The sequence below is a fragment of the Eucyclogobius newberryi genome, unplaced genomic scaffold, assembly GCF_026437365.1.
Source record: "Eucyclogobius newberryi isolate DKJ021-1_F unplaced genomic scaffold, fEucNew1.0.hap1 SCAF_12, whole genome shotgun sequence".
In the NCBI taxonomy this organism is placed as follows: Eukaryota; Metazoa; Chordata; class Actinopteri; order Gobiiformes; family Gobiidae; genus Eucyclogobius; species Eucyclogobius newberryi.
This window is the reverse complement of record NW_027315746.1, coordinates 4,626,841-4,645,016: the sequence shown is the minus strand read 5'-3', so window position 1 is coordinate 4,645,016 and position 18,176 is coordinate 4,626,841. Positions and strand designations below refer to the sequence as shown.

Here is an 18,176-nt window from a genome sequence, read left to right as displayed (position 1 = left end):
TAAGTTTAATGCCGTACTGCGGAACACCGGAGGCAGCGCGAAACCATCGTCACGGACACGAGCGTCGGGGAAACGTACGCGGTGCACCTTCAAAAAACGCCGTGACGGCAAAGGAAGGCTGGTACGTGGACATCCCTGGCGAGGGCACAACGTCAGTAAAGCTTAGAAAATAAAGGCTGAAAATCAAAAAACAGTTCTCGAGCCAGAGACAGTGTTTTCCAGTCCTTTTTCAAACAGCTGTCGCCATTCTACCACAATCAAAGAAACGCAGGTTAATTTGGTGTAAATAATAGAAGAGGTTGCGACCCGAACCCTTTCTATGTCTAAGGTGTCGGTATGAGACATTACATTCATATCCTTAATAACAGCTCGCCCGCGAACGAGAGTCCCGCGGGCAAAAAACAACGACGACGTTAGCAATGGACAGTTCAAAAGTCGGTAGTGTACGTGACAGAATTGCATAATGTCTGCCGATGGTGGAAAGCAAAAAGGGGGGGAAAAAGGGCGAAAGGACAAGAAGCCGCTACAGAAGACCGACGCTAGTCCGAGTCCTACGGAGAGCGGGAGGGTTCACGCCGCAAAGAACGACACCCGCCGCCGGCGAAACGACCTGAATCCTCGCTGTTTTGAGTCGTTTTTTTACTAGTTTAGATAGAGTTCAGTCTTGACACCGTGCGTTGTTTTAAGGTCAATTAAAGGGACAGTACGCGGAATATAGTTGTATTTCAAAGTGCGTGATCGTTCTGTGTCACCGGAAACGACGTCGGTTTTCGTCGGTTTAATCTCGATGACAAAAGCGTTGGCGGTCGAGTCGTTAAGCCGCCTCGAGACCGTTATCCAATCAGAGCGCAGAAAGAGCCTCACGCGACTCTCTCATCCGCTTTGCCGGTGCGCCCTCTGTCTGATCCCAACGGTCACTGCAGCGTCACGACTGTTGCCAAAGCAATTAACAATTTAAACGAAAATATAGCCTTCTTTTTACTATATTTTGAATGGTAAAAAGCCCTCAGAGTGTTGTCTGTGACAGGAAGTAGAAAACGATCCTTTGGCAGTAAAAGCATGTTGTTTAGAGCGTGAGGGAAAAGTGTTCATCTTTTAAGTTTATCTAAGAAATCTGTTTATGAACTTCAAAGCCAAGAAATTGAATAAAATATCACACATTTGTTTTTATTCTGGTTAATGCAGCAGTTGCCGTAGAAACTCTATCAAAACTCTATCTGAACTAGTCAAAACCACTCGACCTTTGACTGGATTCAAGTCGTTTTAACTGGCCGTGGACGTTCCTTTGCCTTTGCAGTGTGCGGGGGGGGGCGGGTTAGTACTGTCTGTATGGGGGAGGGGGGCGGAGTCGGGGCGAGGCCAGGAGGCGCCCTGCGTGGTCCAGGACGGGGCAGCGGCTCCCGTTGGCAGTGGACAGCGGTCAGAACGGGGGGGAGGACGGTGACGTTACACAATGCTCTGTCGGACGAAGGCATTTCAGTGGAGATGAGATGAAGGCATTCAGCGTAGGCCGCCTGCAGGTCACAGAGGTCACAGTGTAGGAGGAGCCAGGAACGCCTCGCGCCAACGCCGGGGGGGGGGGCGGGCTCACTCCGGCGCCGCTGGGCTGGGCTCGGTGGGTTCTGCACACGGACACAACGGGAAGAAAGTGTCAAGTACAAAAGCATCAGATGGAGAACACAAAGAAGGCAACGGACACAAGAGAAGACGCAATATTTTATTTAGGTAGTAACAGGGTGCTTTTATACTTTTACTTCATTACATTCGAGGGCAGAATGTGTACTTTATACTGCACTACATTTTTGTAAAGTAAAAAGTGCTTTTCATTTGATTTGAGGAGTTATTTTTCAGCACGTTCATGGTGACATTCTGACTCTTTACCAAATTTCACCACATTTAAGACTGAAAACAGTTCTCAAAATGTGTGAAATACTTTTTGGTCTTAAAGTCCATTTTTAAACAGGCACTTCAAACTTTCACTTAATGTGCTACTTTTGCATGTATTTGTACTTTTCCTTAAGTAAGAAAATGAGTACTTCCTCCACCACTGGTCTCCATTGGCTCTTTTTATGTGTAAAATGAGCTATATTTTCTGAAATACACAGGATTCTTGTATCAGTTTATTATCACATTATTATTGTTGTGTTCTTTCTGAGGTTAACGCTCTCAAAATGTGCACTGTGCATCTTTAAAGTCAGAATATTAATTGTAAATCTAATCTTTCAGTCCTTGTGATGCGAAGTATGTTTTCACTTTTCAAGACCCCCAAACAATCTATCTCTATATAAATAACTTCAGGCCACACATCCACATCATGCAATGTTTCAGATATGTCCTGCTTTATGAATGAATATTGCAGATATTGCTCTTCTACGTCATCGGCAACAGGTCGATACGGGTGAAAACAAAGAATCTCTCAGTATTTTGTGCGTTAAACAATATTTAGACGGTATTTTAACAGTTTGAAATGGAACGGACGATAGAAACATTGCGATTTACCCGTGCTAGACTAAACTGTTCTGTCTTTGAGGTCGTTTTGATAGTTTTAATGATTTAATTTGAACAACAATTGCGATGTTCATGTTTTTGCCTCTTAATGTTGGCAGTAAATCCGTCCTACACAGACACAACGCCGTTTTCACAAAGAGAAAAGTGCGACTTGTTGGCGAACATTGAACATCAAATCAACCCATTTTATCTTATATTTGAGCAACAAATGTTTCCCTATCTCTCCACAGAAATGTCCGGAAGGGCGTCATAGTCAGGAGTGAAAGAGGGCAGGGTGGAATAAACTGGAATAAGGTGGAATAAGGGATCATCTCAAAATGGGTTGAAGCTGAAAAGACGTAATATTTTTCGTCTTGGGGGTTGGACCTACATTTCGTCTTTTTGTTGCTTTGAAGCTTCAATACACGGCGGGTGCGCGCGGGGTGGGCATCGCCGTCGCCAACGCGGCTGGTGCAGAAAAGTTGGAAACGCTTTTTTGCGGCAAGTGATTTGGCTCTAGTAACGTGCTACGCACTGACTGGAAGAAGGACCAACACAAACCCCGCATGAGGTTTCGGCCAATCACAGAAGACGTGTGATTCTCACTGAGACGAAAGGGCGTGTTCTGTTTCTGTCATTCTGACATGTCTAAGGTCTAAACTCAGGCAAATGACAATTACAGGTTTTGACAAGAAACATTAGTTTCTCACTCTCTCATCCTCACAATTTGGGTTGAATGGGATGTGCCGTAGGGCCCTTAGGGCCCTTAGGGACCGTGGACCATGCGGATTGAGTAAACAAACATGTGGTGACATTATTTGGAGAGTTCATAGCTTCTACTGATAAACTTACCAAAGGATGTTCAGGGACTAGAGGTGAGCAGGGTCTATCAAGCTACTATCGTTTTATCAACGCGTAAAGTTTTATGTGAAGCCAGATTTATTTATTTTTTGTCTTTTGAGGGGGGAGGGGGTTCAGAGAGAGATGAAAAAAATGTCGTCTTTTAAGCTTCAACCTATTTTGAGATGATCCCTAAGGTGGAATAAAGTGGAATAATGTGGAATAAAGTGGAGTAAGGTGGAATAAAGTGGAATAATATGGAATAAAGTGGAATAAGGTGGAATAAGGTGGAATAAGGTGGAATAATGTGGAATAAAGTGGAATAAAGTGGAATAAGGTGGAATAATGTGGAATAAGGTGGGATAAGGTGGAATAAGGTGGAATAAGGTGGGATAAGGTGGAATAAGGTGGAATAAGGTGGAATAAGGTGGAATAAGGTGAACACAGTAGTGCGCATGAGGCCGTAGATAAAATGTAAAAACGTCCATCTCATTGACATTATCTGCACATGACTGTAACAGTAAATTCACGCGCCTCTGCAAACAAACGTCTTCGTCGTCACAAAGGTCGCTCTCGATGTCTCGAACAAGGCGCAGATGAACTAGGCGCAGATAACTCCCTGAACATAAATCTCAGATACAGTGGTTTCTCTTGCATGATGGATTGTGTGTGTTTTTTTGCATACTGGAGGAAGAGAAATGTGTTTGCACGGAAACTAAAAGCTCGGGGACTTTTGAACTTTTGTTCCGCTCCGACCCTCGAACTATCGACGGTTCTTTTTTGTCTCGGAGCGAGGCCGCCGCGCGAGCACAACGAGCAGGGAATTTGAATCGCGACGCTTTCTCTCTCATTTCGATGTCTATTGTTGCTCCCGACTGCAGTTAAAGTACGCCGTGGAAGAGAGCGTCGAGATGTGACTGCATATTTCATTCAGCTTCTTTTGTCATTGTCAATCTGCAGCCAACGACGGCCTCACACGACAGACTAACGAAGAGTCGATCCAACTTTGTGCTTTTACTAAAGATCCTTTGTTTGAAAAATGAATGCGATCGAAATATAGATTTATTTAATTATTGTTGTTTGTGCCTCTTTTTTCTCCTGGTTTTTGTTTTATGACTTCAAATAAAACATTCAAGAACAAACTGGTAGCACATTGTAAAAGACTTTTTGTAATCACTATTTTGACACGTTTTTTTTTACTAAAATGATGTTCTTTGTTATTGATGTTTTTTCCAGTGACAGTTCCTCCAGGGTCTCATGAGGGAACTGGGAACTATAGCAGCACTTGCCTGATCCCCCTTCGTCCTGCAGGCATTCGTCAGGAGTGTTGTTTATCATTTGAAATCGATTAAATCTATTTTCATTTTCCCAAACGATTTAACGCGGTTCACGTTGCCGGTCGTGCACGTCTAACAAGAAACATTCTCCTCGTCCTCGACAGCTGAAACTGCGTGTAAAACGTGTACACGACGGACCGATCGCTAATCATATCGCTCATATTTTCTCTGGAAGCTCGGCGATTGGAACCCTTTCTACTCCACTTAACGACTGATTGGGATTCATTGGGGCTCTGTGTGACTTTTCCGATGGTCTCGTCTCTTTGAAGTTATCGTTGCTATGCCAGGAATGTTCCGTGATATAGCTTTAAACGTATGTATTTCCATGGAGAAAAGCTGAGGATATGTACTTGGGGAGTGTTTCTGTTGCGTTAATGTTTGGAGAAAAACAGGCAGTGGACTTGAAGGACACATTATGCAAACGTAAATTTCTTTTAGCTTTTAACCATGTTATAACATTGTTCCCTCATCAAAAACCTACTTAGAGTTGTATTTACCATCAGTTGAGCTTGTTTAATTAATCGTGTTTATGAGATCGTCTTTGCTGCTTCTTTTTTGAGCCTCACAAAAACATTTAATTTCAAATTTCCCAGTTTACGTTTATTTTCCAATGGTAATTCCTTCGGCTGCCAGTAGATATAGAATGCTAACGCAACGAAAACACGGAAAAGATTGTGCTGCTTTCAATACACGCGTTACTTTGACTTCTAAAACATGAGATGCCAATGTAAAGGTATTCAAGAGCATGTTTAAAGGCCAAAAACAATACAAATAATGTATACTGTGTGTCCTTTAAGGTTCTGTGTCTTGTTCGATTCTTTTACCTGATGTAGATGGCTCCTCGTCTCGCGTTCCCGTCTCTTCTGGGTCTTTTTGTGATTGGGCGACCTCCTGCTCCTTTCCAGTGTCCGTACTGTCCCTTTCCAACTGCTCCGGAGGCTCTTCCGGTTCCTCCTTTTTACTCTCCGTTTCATTGTCCCCTTCCCCGGAGTCCGTACTCCTGATGCTCAGTCGCCGTACCCTGCAAATAACGTCCACCTCCCTCATGCGGGAAATGCGCTCCGCCGCCACTCGACCTGGAGAAATCGCCAGTTTGTTTTGCAACGCTTCGATTCGATGGGAGAGTCCTCTGCTCTTTCGCTCCCCTTCCAAACTCAGCGACAGCCTCCGGTCCAAAGTCAGGGGCACGGAAAGAGGTAGCCTATCCGGGGGGAACTCTGGTAACCCTGCAGGATCGCGTCCCAATTGAGTCCACAAACTTAGTCTATGCTCTGGGGACGCTAATGGCTTCTTATCTTGCTCCTCAACCTTTGCCTGATCGTCTTTACATTCATCCAACTTCTCCCCTGCACCACTTTCTGGAACGTCTCCTGCGTTGGCTTCCACTTCTACTGCTTGTTCCTTCACCTCCTCAATATTACCATCTTTCTGTCCGTCTAAAACTTGAGTGTCTATAGGCACATCATTTGCTAATGTTGTTGACTCGCTGTCCTTAAGCTTGTCAGTGTTACTTTCAACATCTGTATTTACACCTATCTCGTTTGAGTTCCCAGCTTGATTTCCCGCACAAATGTTCCCATCATCCGCATTATCTTCTCCAACTACGCTTTCCCCTTCTATCTCTTCACCTGATCCTGGCTTATCTAATTCACTAACTTCCTTTGCTTGGATGTCTTCCGCCGGGCTTTCCAATGCAGCCCGTTGAGGCGGACTTGCGTTTTGAGTCCCCGAACTATCCGAGCTGTTCTCTTCGTGAAGCGGAGGTAGTGGACCTTGTCTCATCTGATTTTCCATCTCTCTCTTACAAATTGGGCACTCCTCCTCCAAATCCACCCCCATGTCTTGCATCATTTCCTCGTTCGCTCTCGATCCACCTCCGCTAGTGTCATTTGGGTCTCTGGTATGCCGTAAAGTCTGGCAAATGTCTTCATAATCAGGAGGGCTGGTTAGCGTAGAGGCGTCTTGCATCGGTTGCCTATCTGCCCAAGGCACTTCTGCAGCGGCGCCAAGCGTTGTTGGGCTAAAATCAGAGAGGGGCGTTTCTACCGGCTCATCCGACAAATCTAGCTTCACCGTCCTACCATCGTTGCTTCTCCTTCTCGATAGATGCGTCAATACCCTGTATTCTCTAAATCCTGTTTCTCTTGGTGGCACGGGCAGCTCCTCCCTCAGCTGCTTGCTAAAAGTTACCGATTTCGTCGCTGGTCTTGAAAAAGCACTTTTGACTTCCCTGTATTCTGGATCTACAGACCAGCTAACCGCACTACGCCGCAAGCTACTCGGTTTGTTCAGCGGTTCTGACGTAAGCCGAATTTTGATGCGTTCTGGGATTTGGACAGAACCATTTGCCACCTTATTACTGGCAGTTCCTAGCTCTAAAATATCTTTATAGGCTTCATTCAAATCCTCTATACACTTATCTACACTGGGTTGTTTGCTGGTTTGTGGTTGCTGCTGCTGTTGCTGCTGCTGCTGCTGCTGTTGCTGTTGTTGTTGCTGCTCTTGTTCTTGAACTTCCTTTTTGATAGCTTCCAATTCTTTCACAGCATCCCACGCACGTTGACTGGCAGGTTTTACAACATATGGGTCAAACGCCTCTTTTTCACTTCCCTCTTCTTCCTCTGCTTCCGGCTCCTCCACATTTCCTGAGGCAGTACCCTGGCTAATCTGGTTCGAAAACGTCGCGGTGATCGAAAATGCGCTGTTACTCGACAATTTCAGGCTTTTGATACCTTTCATCGGAAAAGTAAACGCTGTTCCCACTGCGTTGTGATCAACTACACCTTCGTTACTGCTGCCGTCTACTTGTGCTTCCTTGTTTACCGGTGGCTCCGCTTCAGGACTTGTTTGCGTCTCCTGATCTCTGTACTGATTCGCTGGCCACACTCCTGTTAACTTCAACTCTTTATAATGGTTTATTTTTGGTTGTCTACACGAAACTTTCTTGAACATTTTACTACTCGACCTGCTGCTTGCTTTACTGCTTGCGAAACTTGCCGTCAACGCTTGCAGCTCTGCCTCTGCTGAAGATGTGCTTTGGAGACTTTGGTTTGTCAGATGACCTGTTTTGTTGTTCGTGGGGCTATCGGCTGGATCAGGCGACTTTTCATTATTATTATTCTGATCACGAATTGTCATTGTTGGCTGCGGCGTGACTGGTACTGAGACCAAACAAAAAATGGTCTCGCTTAGTCTCTTTTTCAAATTCTTGGTTTTGTCTTTTTCCTTTTGTGGTTTTTCTGGTGACAAAGGTTCGGGAACTTCAACTTTCTTCACTTCTGTCATAGTTTCTGCGACTGCCTGCTCAATAGCGGGCTTAACCGGAGGAGGCGGTGGTTTACCCAAAATTGACGATGGAAAAAATTGGCTACGACTTTGTTCGGGACCCACGCTTTCACTTTTTCTCATTCCTCTGACAAAGGATCTCGTCGCGATGCAACTTTCAGTCTCAGTAGTAGCAGTTTTCCTGCTTTCTACGGGAACAATAGCTGGCACCTGCTGGGGAGGAAAGGCACTATCAAGAGTAGATTGTCCTAACGATTTCGCGGAAGGGATGTCTTTGATGGTGGTGGCACTTCTGACAGCTTTTTCAGAGTCAGTGAGCATACTTCCGCTTGGCCCTCCTGAGATTGGTTTCGGTTTTGGGTCTTCGCCGCTAGTTATCGGTAGAAATTGACGTTGTTGGTCCACTACTGTAACTAGTTGTCGTTGGTGATCAGTCACAGGAAGTAGCTGACGTTGCTGATCAGTCACAGGAACTAGCTGACGTTGGGGATCAGTCACAGGGACTAGCTGACGTTGCTGATCAGTCACAGGGACTAGCTGACGTTGGTGATCAGTCACAGGAACTAGCTGACGTTGGTGATCGGTCACTGGAACTATTTGACGTTGGGGATCAGTTACAGGAACTAACTGACGTGGGTGATCATTTATTGAAACTAATTGACGTTGATGATTACTCTGTTCTTCGTTTCTTGGCGGTACTGATATTTGTCTGCGGTAGCTTGATGCCCGGTCGGCGTAATAACCAACCCAAGAACGCGTTTGCCTGGTCAACCACCTTCCCGGATCGGAGTTAGGCATTTGCAAAGTGTCCGCTCGCCATCTTAAATTGGCCATTTCATGACGATTCATTGAAACGGCTCTTGGGGGTAGAGGTCTCTTATAAGAAGGGGGTGGAATGTAGCCCGGTGGCTCCATTCCTGTTATGGCAGCTTGCTGTGCGTAATAATCTTGCCTGAAATCCCCACTTCGTGAATAGAATGCTAGCCTGTCTTTTTGTTTCGCCCCTTGTTCTAGAGCTAGCATTTCGGCGCTACCCCTCGTCTGCTGGTGTATCTCGTAAGATGGAGGTTTTAAGGGCCTGCTAAACCTGGGCTTTGGTAAAAGTGCAACGTGGCTGGCTGGTCCTGAGCTCCGTGCCCATCGCTCTCTGCCAGCACCATAGACGTACCTGCTGTAAGGCCCAGAAAAAACAGTGCTGCTCATCCTTTGTCTGTCGGGTAAACTCGGCCTCGAAGGAACAAGCTCCCGACATGTGTTGCCCTCTGGGGAAAGAACTCGGGGAAGGGACTGCGACTTTGCTTTCGATTTGGTGTGAAAGAACCCATCCGGTGTCCTCAGTCTGTACGGGTCTAGTGCCCATCTGTCTTCACTGTCAGACCTCCCCAAACCCACTGAGGGCCTCCACTCCTCGTTCCCCAAACTCTGGCATTTCCGCTCCTCCTCTGTCACCCGCAGTTGTCCTGGGGCAGAGTCGGGGTCTCGTAGCCATGAAAGGTCCTCCCACAGCTGCTGGGCCTGTCGCTCCGCTCTCAGTTCCTCCGCGGTCAGAAGTGCTTGGGGTCTCCACGCGGTGGTAGAGGCCCTAAGCTCCCTCCCGTCCGCATAGTCCAAGAGCAGGCTGAAGTCCTGGCCTCGCCTCCTCCAGTACGACAGGTCCCGGTCGTCGTGCCCCAGACTCACCAGGCTCAGAGGGTCCGAGTAGGTCAGGCTGGGGACGTCATAGAACCTACAGCAGAGAGAAAGGGAGAAGGTAAAGTTTAGGGACAATACAATGTCAACTTAAAGAACTAATGAGTCTTTAAAGTCCAATATTATGTCATGTAAGGTGTTATTTCATTGACATGACCCATACATGGCGTGTGTTTTGTTTCATTTGTTTCAGTAATCCATGCATGTGCATAATGGTTCTTTTCATTGTTCCAGCATCTTCAGCAGGCAAATTCTGATCATTTGATTCCTAAAATCGCATGCGTTAATTATCTTAGTTAACGACAAGTAGACATTGTTTCTCTTCAAACTCCAAAGGGAATAAGCAAATGTCAAAACTATTCCAATCTTCAGTCAGCTGTGGATGTCTACAACAACATAGTGCATTAGATTTGTACAGCGGCATTTTAAATTATGAGAATGACTTATGTCGTTTATGAGTTGGGCATAAAATGCTAATCATTTTCTGATTAGCTTACAAGGTCAAACATAATTCACTCTGAGAAAGATTCCGTCTGCATGGTAATAGTGCTATACTCAATATAAATAAGTTTTTAGGTGCTTTTTGATGATAATTAGCCTCATCTATAGTTTCACAATAGGAATAACTGGGTAAACTGGTAGAAGTAAAACAACCTGAATAGAGCATTTTTTTTTAGCATTGACATTTTGATAATTTGTGCACGAAATACAAAATGATACAGTTCGTCTTCATTTTGGCCTTCCCCGCTTCGGACGGTTGGGTCTAAGCTTGTGCACCGCGACGACGTTACACTGTAGAACTAACTAGCGGGAGGAGATATCACAAAAGCGTTACAGTGAAATGGCACGGATGATGTCGCAGTGTTTTACGGCGCAGCCTAATTGAAGACGCTCTTTACACGGGACAGAAGTGCTTGAGTCAGCTGCTCCTCTGACGAGTGACGACACAGAGATGATGCCACCGCAGCACCACCGGAATATTAAACGCCTCATGTCCGGCCGTTTGGTGCTTTTTAAGGATACTCAGCAGTACAACGCCAAACGAGACACTGCGTTCTAACAAAAATGACACATCGTTATAGTAGAAAGTAGAAACACTTGCGAGACGAATATAATATCATTAGGAGTCGCAGTAGTAGTAGTAACAGTAGAAGCTGTATTTGTAGATGTGGTTCTTCTTCCCTCTCGACACGACACTAAACAACATATAATTCAAGTGCGGACAGTAAACTAATCATGTGTAATTGTATATATTAAAAAAAGCACATTATGTTCAGTTGTTCTAGGGGTGTGGCTTTCTGCTGGCAACATCATTGTTCATCTCAAGCGTATTTTAAAGGATTTTTCACGAATCAATAGACTAAAGGAATACAAATATTGTTTATTGCAGTAAAACAGTTCCACTGAGATGACATGGGAGTCCCGGGTCCATAGAAAAGCCCCGTTCTGTCTGGGGATCAAATCGAGGACCTTCCAGCTGTAGGTAGATTTCAACATTCATACGCACGACTCACATGGTAGAAGAAACACCATTTGTATGAAAGATGCAGTGTAATCATCACACAGGCGCCTTCGTAATGGCTTGTACTCACAATTATTAGTTCTGGTCAAACATTACACCGACCGAAAACTCTATCATTCTGCCGACACAATCCCGTGCAAACCAGTGCATTAAAAGTATAAAACACACATAAAGATATACCCTTAAATACACAAATAAATCTGCGAACAGTACGTACAGTAAATATCCTATGATTGAGCCGTGAAAAACCATGAACACACACTGGATTAGAGCTTCATAATGACATAATCTTTATCTTTTTTGAATAATTGCTTTGTTTTGCAGATCAAAGAAACGGCCAGTGCGGATTTGCAGATAAAACAAAAGGACTTCCATCAATAGTTAACGATCTCGACGCCGTTTTCTAGTTCTCTGTTCAACATCGGAACGGAAAAGACACAAATGCTAAACCTAATGGTTATTTCTTTGGGATTAGCTCACGAAACATGTGCATCTCAAGACTTTGGTTATGGTTTTGGTTATAAAAGTCATTCCGATGGTTTAAAGTCGTGTTTCGCGTGGATCGGCCCAGTATTTACAGACGCCAGCATTAAAACATGGACTAATTATGATTTCATTTGGATTTGAGAGGCTGTAGAGCAAAGTAGCTGGGGTTTTTTGGAGTGAAATGTGAGTTTGGTCTCTCTTTGTACGTATGAAAACAACGTCCACATCTGTGTTCATGACGGTGAGAGCACTTTAGGTCAGATTCAGGGTCACGCCATAGAAATATTGTCTAGTTTATATACAAGGCAATGCAAATGGGTTTTTTTGACACCACCATCACATTCACTTTTAGAATAATGGCCTCAAAACCGTCACCATGGACACAGGAGATGGATACTTTTAGAACGTACTCAACTGGGAAGAAGAAGACCCTCATAAAGAACATGTCTGACTCAAACCGGTCCAACGATTAACCTGAAAGAGGCAAGTGACGGACCCCTCACCTGAAAGAGGCAGGTGACGGACCCTCCACCTGAAAGAGGCAGGTGACGGACCCCTCACCTGAAAGAGGCAGGTGACGGACCCCTCACCTGAAAGAGGCAGGTGACGGACCCTCCACCTGAAAGAGGCAGGTGACGGACCCCTCACCTGAAAGAGGCAGGTGACGGACCCTCCACCTGAAAGAGGCAGGTGACGGACCCTCCACCTGAAAGAGGCAGGTGACGGACCCCTCACCTGAAAGAGGCAGGTGACGGACCCCTCACCTGAAAGAGGCAGGTGACGGACCCTCCACCTGAAAGAGGCAGGTGACGATCCCCTCACCTGAAAGAGGCAGGTGACGGACCCCTCACCTGAAAGAGGCAGGTGACGGACCCCTCACCTGAAAGAGGCAGGTGACGGACCCTCCACCTGAAAGAGGCAGGTGACGGACCCCTCACCTGAAAGAGGCAGGTGACGGACCCTCCACCTGAAAGAGGCAGGTGACGGACCCCTCACCTGAAAGAGGCAGGTGACGGACCCTCCACCTGAAAGAGGCAGGTGACGGACCCCTCACCTGAAAGAGGCAGGTGACGGACCCTCCACCTGAAAGAGGCAGGTGACGGACCCCTCACCTGAAAGAGGCAGGTGACGGACCCTCCACCTGAAAGAGGCAGGTGACGGACCCCTCACCTGAAAGAGGCAGGTGACGGACCCCTCACCTGAAAGAGGCAGGTGACGGACCCCTCACCTGAAAGAGGCAGGTGACGGACCCTCCACCTGAAAGAGGCAGGTGACGGACCCCTCACCTGAAAGAGGCAGGTGACGGACCCCTCACCTGAAAGAGGCAGGTGACGGACCCCTCACCTGAAAGAGGCAGGTGACGGACCCCTCACCTGAAAGAGGCAGGTGAAGGACCCTTCACCTGAAAGAGCCAGGTGAAGGACCCTTCACCTGAAAGAGCCAGGTGAAGGACCCTCCACCTGAGAGAGGCAGGTGACGGACCTGCAGAAATACTCGTTTGACAATGATCTCATGAACGGTTGGTCGCCGCCCTTCACCTCCGTTTGAAGCCGAACCAAACGCCACCGAAAGGCCACATCATCAACATCCTGCACCACCGCTTCCACCTGCAGTGATCAAGAAACAAGCCGCGGCTCCTCGATTCTGCTCCACAATGTCAACGACGACGATTGTGGCACATGCTACTGTACCTCCAACACCAGGAGGAGCAGGAGGAGGAGGAGGGAGGTGGAGAGAGGGGGAGAGAGGAGGAAGAGAGAGGGGGGAGGACGAGAGAGAAGAGAGGAGGAGGGAGGGAGAGGAAGAGGGGAGAGGAGGAGAGAGGGGGGAGGAGGAGAGAGAAGAGAGGAGGAGGGAGGGAGAGAGGAGGGGGTGAGAGGAGGAGGGAGAGGAGGAGAGAGGAGGAAGAGGCAAAGGGGAGCCGAGCGCACACTTGCCCAGCAACATGCTTACATCACCAGGCACGTGTGGCGCGTCACCGCGGCGATCTCACTGCTCTGGAGCTGAGGCTCTCAGGGCATTTCTCTGTCTGTCTGTGTGTGTGTGTGTGTGTGTGTGTGTGTGTGTGTGTGTGTGTGTGTGTCTGTGTGTGTGTCTGTGTGTGTGTCTGTGTCTGTGTATGTGTGTATGTGTGTATGTGTGTGTGTGTGTGTGTGTGTGTGTGTCTGTGTGTGTGTCTGTGTGTGTGTCTGTGTGTGTGCGTGTCTGTGTCTGTGTGTGTGTGTGTGTGTGTGTGTGTGTGTGTGTGTCTGTGTGTGTGCGTGTCTGTGTCTGTGTGTGTGTCTGTGTGTGTGTCTGTGTGTGTGCGTGTCTGTGTCTGTGTGTGTGTGTGTGTGTGTGTGTGTGTGTCTGTGTGTGTGCGTGTCTGTGTCTGTGTGTGTGTGTGTGTGTGTGTGTGTGTGTCTGTGTGTGTGCGTGTCTGTGTCTGTGTCTGTGTCTGTGTGTGTGTGTCTGTGTGTGTGTGTCTGTGTGTGTGCGTGTCTGTGTCTGTGTATGTGTGTATGTGTGTGTGTGTGTGTGTGTGTGTGTGTGTGTGTCTGTGTGTGTGTCTGTGTGTGTGTGTCAGTTTGTGTGTGTGTGTCTGTGTGTGTGATGCTGCTGTTGTTGTTGTTGTTGTTTACATGCAGCTCTCTCATGTAATCGTGCTTTATAATAATATGTAGATTGTAGCGTGTGAAAAACGTTTAAAAGCTTCAGCGGAAACGAACTGAAGCGAGAAAAGTTTTGACGTTTTGTATTTTGTCACAAGCAACAAAACATCGCGTCTTATTCCGCGGAAAACCTGAAAATATGAACTGTATATTGAATTGTTCGTCCAAACTGCGACTTCGCTCGAACGTTAAAGCGCCAACTTGAACCCTGAGCGCCGTGACAACGTAAAGCCAACAACGTTTTTCGGGACACATTTGCGGCGAGGTTCTTTTCGCGGTGATGGAACGTGCGTTTGTGACGTCGTGTTGACGGACGGTGGAACGTTTGCGGCGAAGAGCGGATGTTCTTTGGAAAATCGTGCGTTTCTCGAGTCGTTTTTTCCCCTTCGATCTTGTAGGTCAAACCTCCCTCTCATCGTCCTCCTTCTTTCTCTTCTGCTGTAGTTTAAGACTTGAATTGTAATCATAAAATATCAATATTTATCACGTTTGTAACGAGTGAAGTCGTTTGTGACACGGCACCTGGAAAAATGGAACGTTCTGAGGAAAATCTTTTGTTTCTCTTTTTGTTTTCTCGGGAGTGTCATTTTTTTCCTTTGAAACTTGTAGGTCAACTCTCTCTCCCTCATCCTCCTCTCTCCCTCCTCCTCCTCTCCCTCCTCCTCTCTCTCTCCCTCCTCCTCCTCCTCTCCCTCCTCCTCTCTCCCTCCTCCTCTCCCTCCTCCTCTCTCCCTCCTCCTCTCCCTCCTCCTCTCTCTCTCCCTCATCCTCCTCTCTCCCTCCTTCTCCTCTCCCTCCTCCTCTCCCTCCTCTCCCTCCTCCTCTCTCCCTCCTCCTCTCCCTCCTCCTCCTCTCTCCCTCCTTCTCCTCTCCCTCCTCCTCTCTCCCTCCTCCTCTCCCTCCTCCTCTCTCTCTCCCTCCTCCTCTCTCTCTCCCTCCTTCTCCTCTCCCTCCTCCTCTCTCCCTCCTCCTCTCCCTCCTCCTCTCTCCCTCCTCCTCTCCCTCCTCCTCCTCTCTCCCTCCTTCTCCTCTCCCTCCTCCTCTCTCCCTCCTCCTCTCCCTCCTCCTCTCTCTCTCCCTCCTCCTCTCTCTCTCCCTCCTTCTCCTCTCCCTCCTCCTCTCTCCCTCCTCCTCTCCCTCCTCCTCTCTCCCTCCTCCTCTCCCTCCTCCTCTCTCTCTCCCTCATCCTCCTCTCTCCCTCCTTCTCCGCTCCCTCCTCCTCTCCCTCCTCTCCCTCCTCCTCTCTCCCTCCTCCTCTCCCTCCTCCTCTCTCTCTCCCTCATCCTCCTCCTCCTCTCTCCCTCCTTCTCCTCTCCCTCCTCCTCTCTCCCTCCTCCTCTCCCTCCTCCTCTCTCTCTCCCTCCTTCTCCTCTCCCTCCTCCTCTCCCTCCTCTCCCTCCTCCTCTCCCTCCTCCTCTCCCTCCTCTCCCTCCTCCTCTCCCTCCTCCTCTCCCTCCTCTCCCTTCTCCTCTCCCTCCTCCTCTCCCTCCTCCTCTCCCTCCTCCTCTCCCTCCTCTCCCTCCTCTCCCTTCTCCTCTCCCTCCTCCTCTCCCTCCTCCTCTCCCTCTTCTCCCTCCTCTCCCTCCTCTCCCTTCTCCTCTCCCTCCTCCTCTCCCTCCTCTCCCTCCTCCTCCTTCAGGCTTCGTTTCGATAACGATTTCGATAACGCCTCAATTTAAGACAATAAACTGGAATTTTCAACACTAATAATTTCTTGAGTAATATCTCACGGTCTTAATGCTCGTTTAGGACGTCACGAGATGAAATGTTGATGTTTTGCGCATATTTGATAAAAATGCACTTTTTTGACGACAGATACAATTGTTTAAACAATTCTGAAATTTGGTGAGACTCATTTTCGGGAGTGGGAAATCAAAAGTTATCCAAGTCTCGTCTTTGTGCGGCGTATCCGCAAACTATTCCCTTTATATATAAAGCAAAGGGGAGAAGACGCGACAGCGTCACGGATTCAGCAGTCAGTAAGTGGTAATAAAAGGACAATTGCGGCGTGGCGAGGGCCGTTCATCGCCGATTGCTTTATTTATTATTATTATCCTATCTTTGTCCAGAGAAATCAAACTTTATTTGTATAGAGCTTTACAACAGCTGCCGAAAAAGTGCTTTCCATTAAAGTATTCAAAGATTAACGAAAGAGGTCAAAATACATATAAAAATACAGCTATAGTTCAGTTATGTGTAAACGCATAATACTTATGAATATAAGTATGTTTGTTTGTTTGTTACAGAACAGAACGTGACCAGAGGCAAAAAACGATATAAAAACAACACAAAACATGCAAAGACCAAAATCAAATCAAACTAAGAGTCCCACTTTGTCCTAAGTCTTTCAAGTTTGTGCATCGTCTGTATGAGCGTGGAAATCCAATCATCCATTATTGTCAATATCAGAACAAACAAACACAGAACACGACAGAAACTGACCAGAGAGAGAAACTAAACATTAAAAAGACAAACATGTGGACGGATTGAAAGGCCAGACGTGCTGAAGGAGAATGGATTTGTTTTGTGAACGTTCAACCTCTGAATTTGGAGTCGATGATCAGGTCGAAGGTCGAGCTGTGCTTTGGGACGTCACGATTATCAGGTTTCAATCGATAATCGTGATGATTCAGGTCATAATATGAGCGTAAGAACCAGAACACAGTAATCGTGACCATTTTAACAGCAGAACAAAGTATTTTTGGTTCAATGTACCACTGAAACAAATGTTTTTGGCTGTATTCAAAGATCTAACTCTGCCCTAAACAAAGATATGATTTCCTTTCAAGTCGATGCCACTTTAACCCTTTAAATCCCAGTTTGAACACTTGAATGGTGAAGTGAAAAAGGGAAACCTCTGAAATGTAGATATTGTTAATAAATTGTAAGCCAAAGTGTAATAGGGGACATTTTTAGATGTTTAAATTTGACTTAAACGTTTATGACGTTTATGGCATTTTTAGTGTTTGAGTTGGACTGGGAAACAAGACATAAGCGTCCACTCACAAAAACCTCTGTAGAAACATCATAGATACATAATTTTTTCATACTTTTTGCGACTCCAAAGAACAAAAACAAATGAAATAAATGCGTTTGCTTTCACGTAAACCCAGACTCACCCACTGTCCACTGCCAGAGACTCCACCACCTGCCCGTCCTGCAGCACCATGTCCTTCCTCCTCAGGATGCGGTCCGGCGCCTCGCTCTCCGCGCCGGGATAGGCCTTCACCAGCGCCTGCCTGGTCGTCCCGTAGATCCCGCTGAGCGACGCCGTGCCCCGCTCGCCCTCGAACCCGTTGAGACCCGCCCGCCCCGGCCTGCAGGTGGCGCTGGTCTCCCCGGGCTCGCGCTGGCAGTCGGTCGGGCGCTTGTCGTAGGGCGGGGCGGAGGCGGGCCCGCTCTTGGGCAGTTTGTATCCATGGGAGATGAGCAGGTCCTCCACGCTGTACATGGTGAGGGGGGGCGGGGTTATGGGCGGCGACGGGGGAGGAGTCTAACACACTGGTGCTCGGATGAGGCCATCACTGGGGAAAAGGAAAGAGGAGGAATTAGTCATTTTCACGTATAATGTGACAGCGTCACATGGTCACATGGTCACATGGTTAAATGTGACCGTTGTCTGATTTCATGGTCGGAGTAGTCTCATAACGCCAGGAACCAACCAAGGTTCTCCCCATCTCCTCCTCAGCCTCTCCAGCTCCTCCTCAGCCTCTCCCGTCTCCTCCTCAGCCTCTCCATCTCCTCCTCAGCCTCTCCAGCTCCTCCTCAGCCTCTCCCGTCTCCTCCTCAGCCTCTCCATCTCCTCCTCAGCCTCTCCAGCTCATCCTCAGCCTCTCCCGTCTCCTCCTCAGCCTCTCCCATCTCCTCCTCATCCTCTCC

At 47.4% G+C, this 18,176-nt stretch overlaps 1 protein-coding gene across 1 annotated transcript; it reads right to left on the bottom strand.

Annotated features, from left to right (window-relative positions):
• Positions 1 to 1,436: 1,436 nt before the first annotated feature.
• On the bottom strand, positions 1,437 to 17,820 carry jcadb (junctional cadherin 5 associated b). The gene is made up of 3 exons (XM_072440620.1): positions 17,417 to 17,820; positions 5,489 to 9,675; positions 1,437 to 1,622 (listed from the first exon to the last, which is right to left on the bottom strand). Exons 1-3 carry the CDS (start codon positions 17,746 to 17,748, stop codon positions 1,588 to 1,590), a joined length of 4,554 nt encoding a protein of 1,517 aa, XP_072296721.1. The 5' UTR covers positions 17,749 to 17,820; the 3' UTR covers positions 1,437 to 1,587.
• Positions 17,821 to 18,176: the final 356 nt, after the last annotated feature.

What these genes read in the sequence shown, in the direction of transcription:
- jcadb (XM_072440620.1), bottom strand. Translation starts at nt 17,748, where the DNA reads ATGTACAGCGTGGAGGACCTGCTCATCTCCCATGGATACAAACTGCCC. An exon ending in TCTCTGGCAGTGGACAGTGG is followed by an intron (nt 9,676 to 17,416) that starts GTGAGTCTGGGT and finishes TCTCTGCTGTAG; the next exon opens with GTTCTATGACGTCCCCAGCC. An exon ending in CGAGGAGCCATCTACATCAG is followed by an intron (nt 1,623 to 5,488) that starts GTAAAAGAATCG and finishes GTCCGTGTGCAG; the next exon opens with AACCCACCGAGCCCAGCCCA.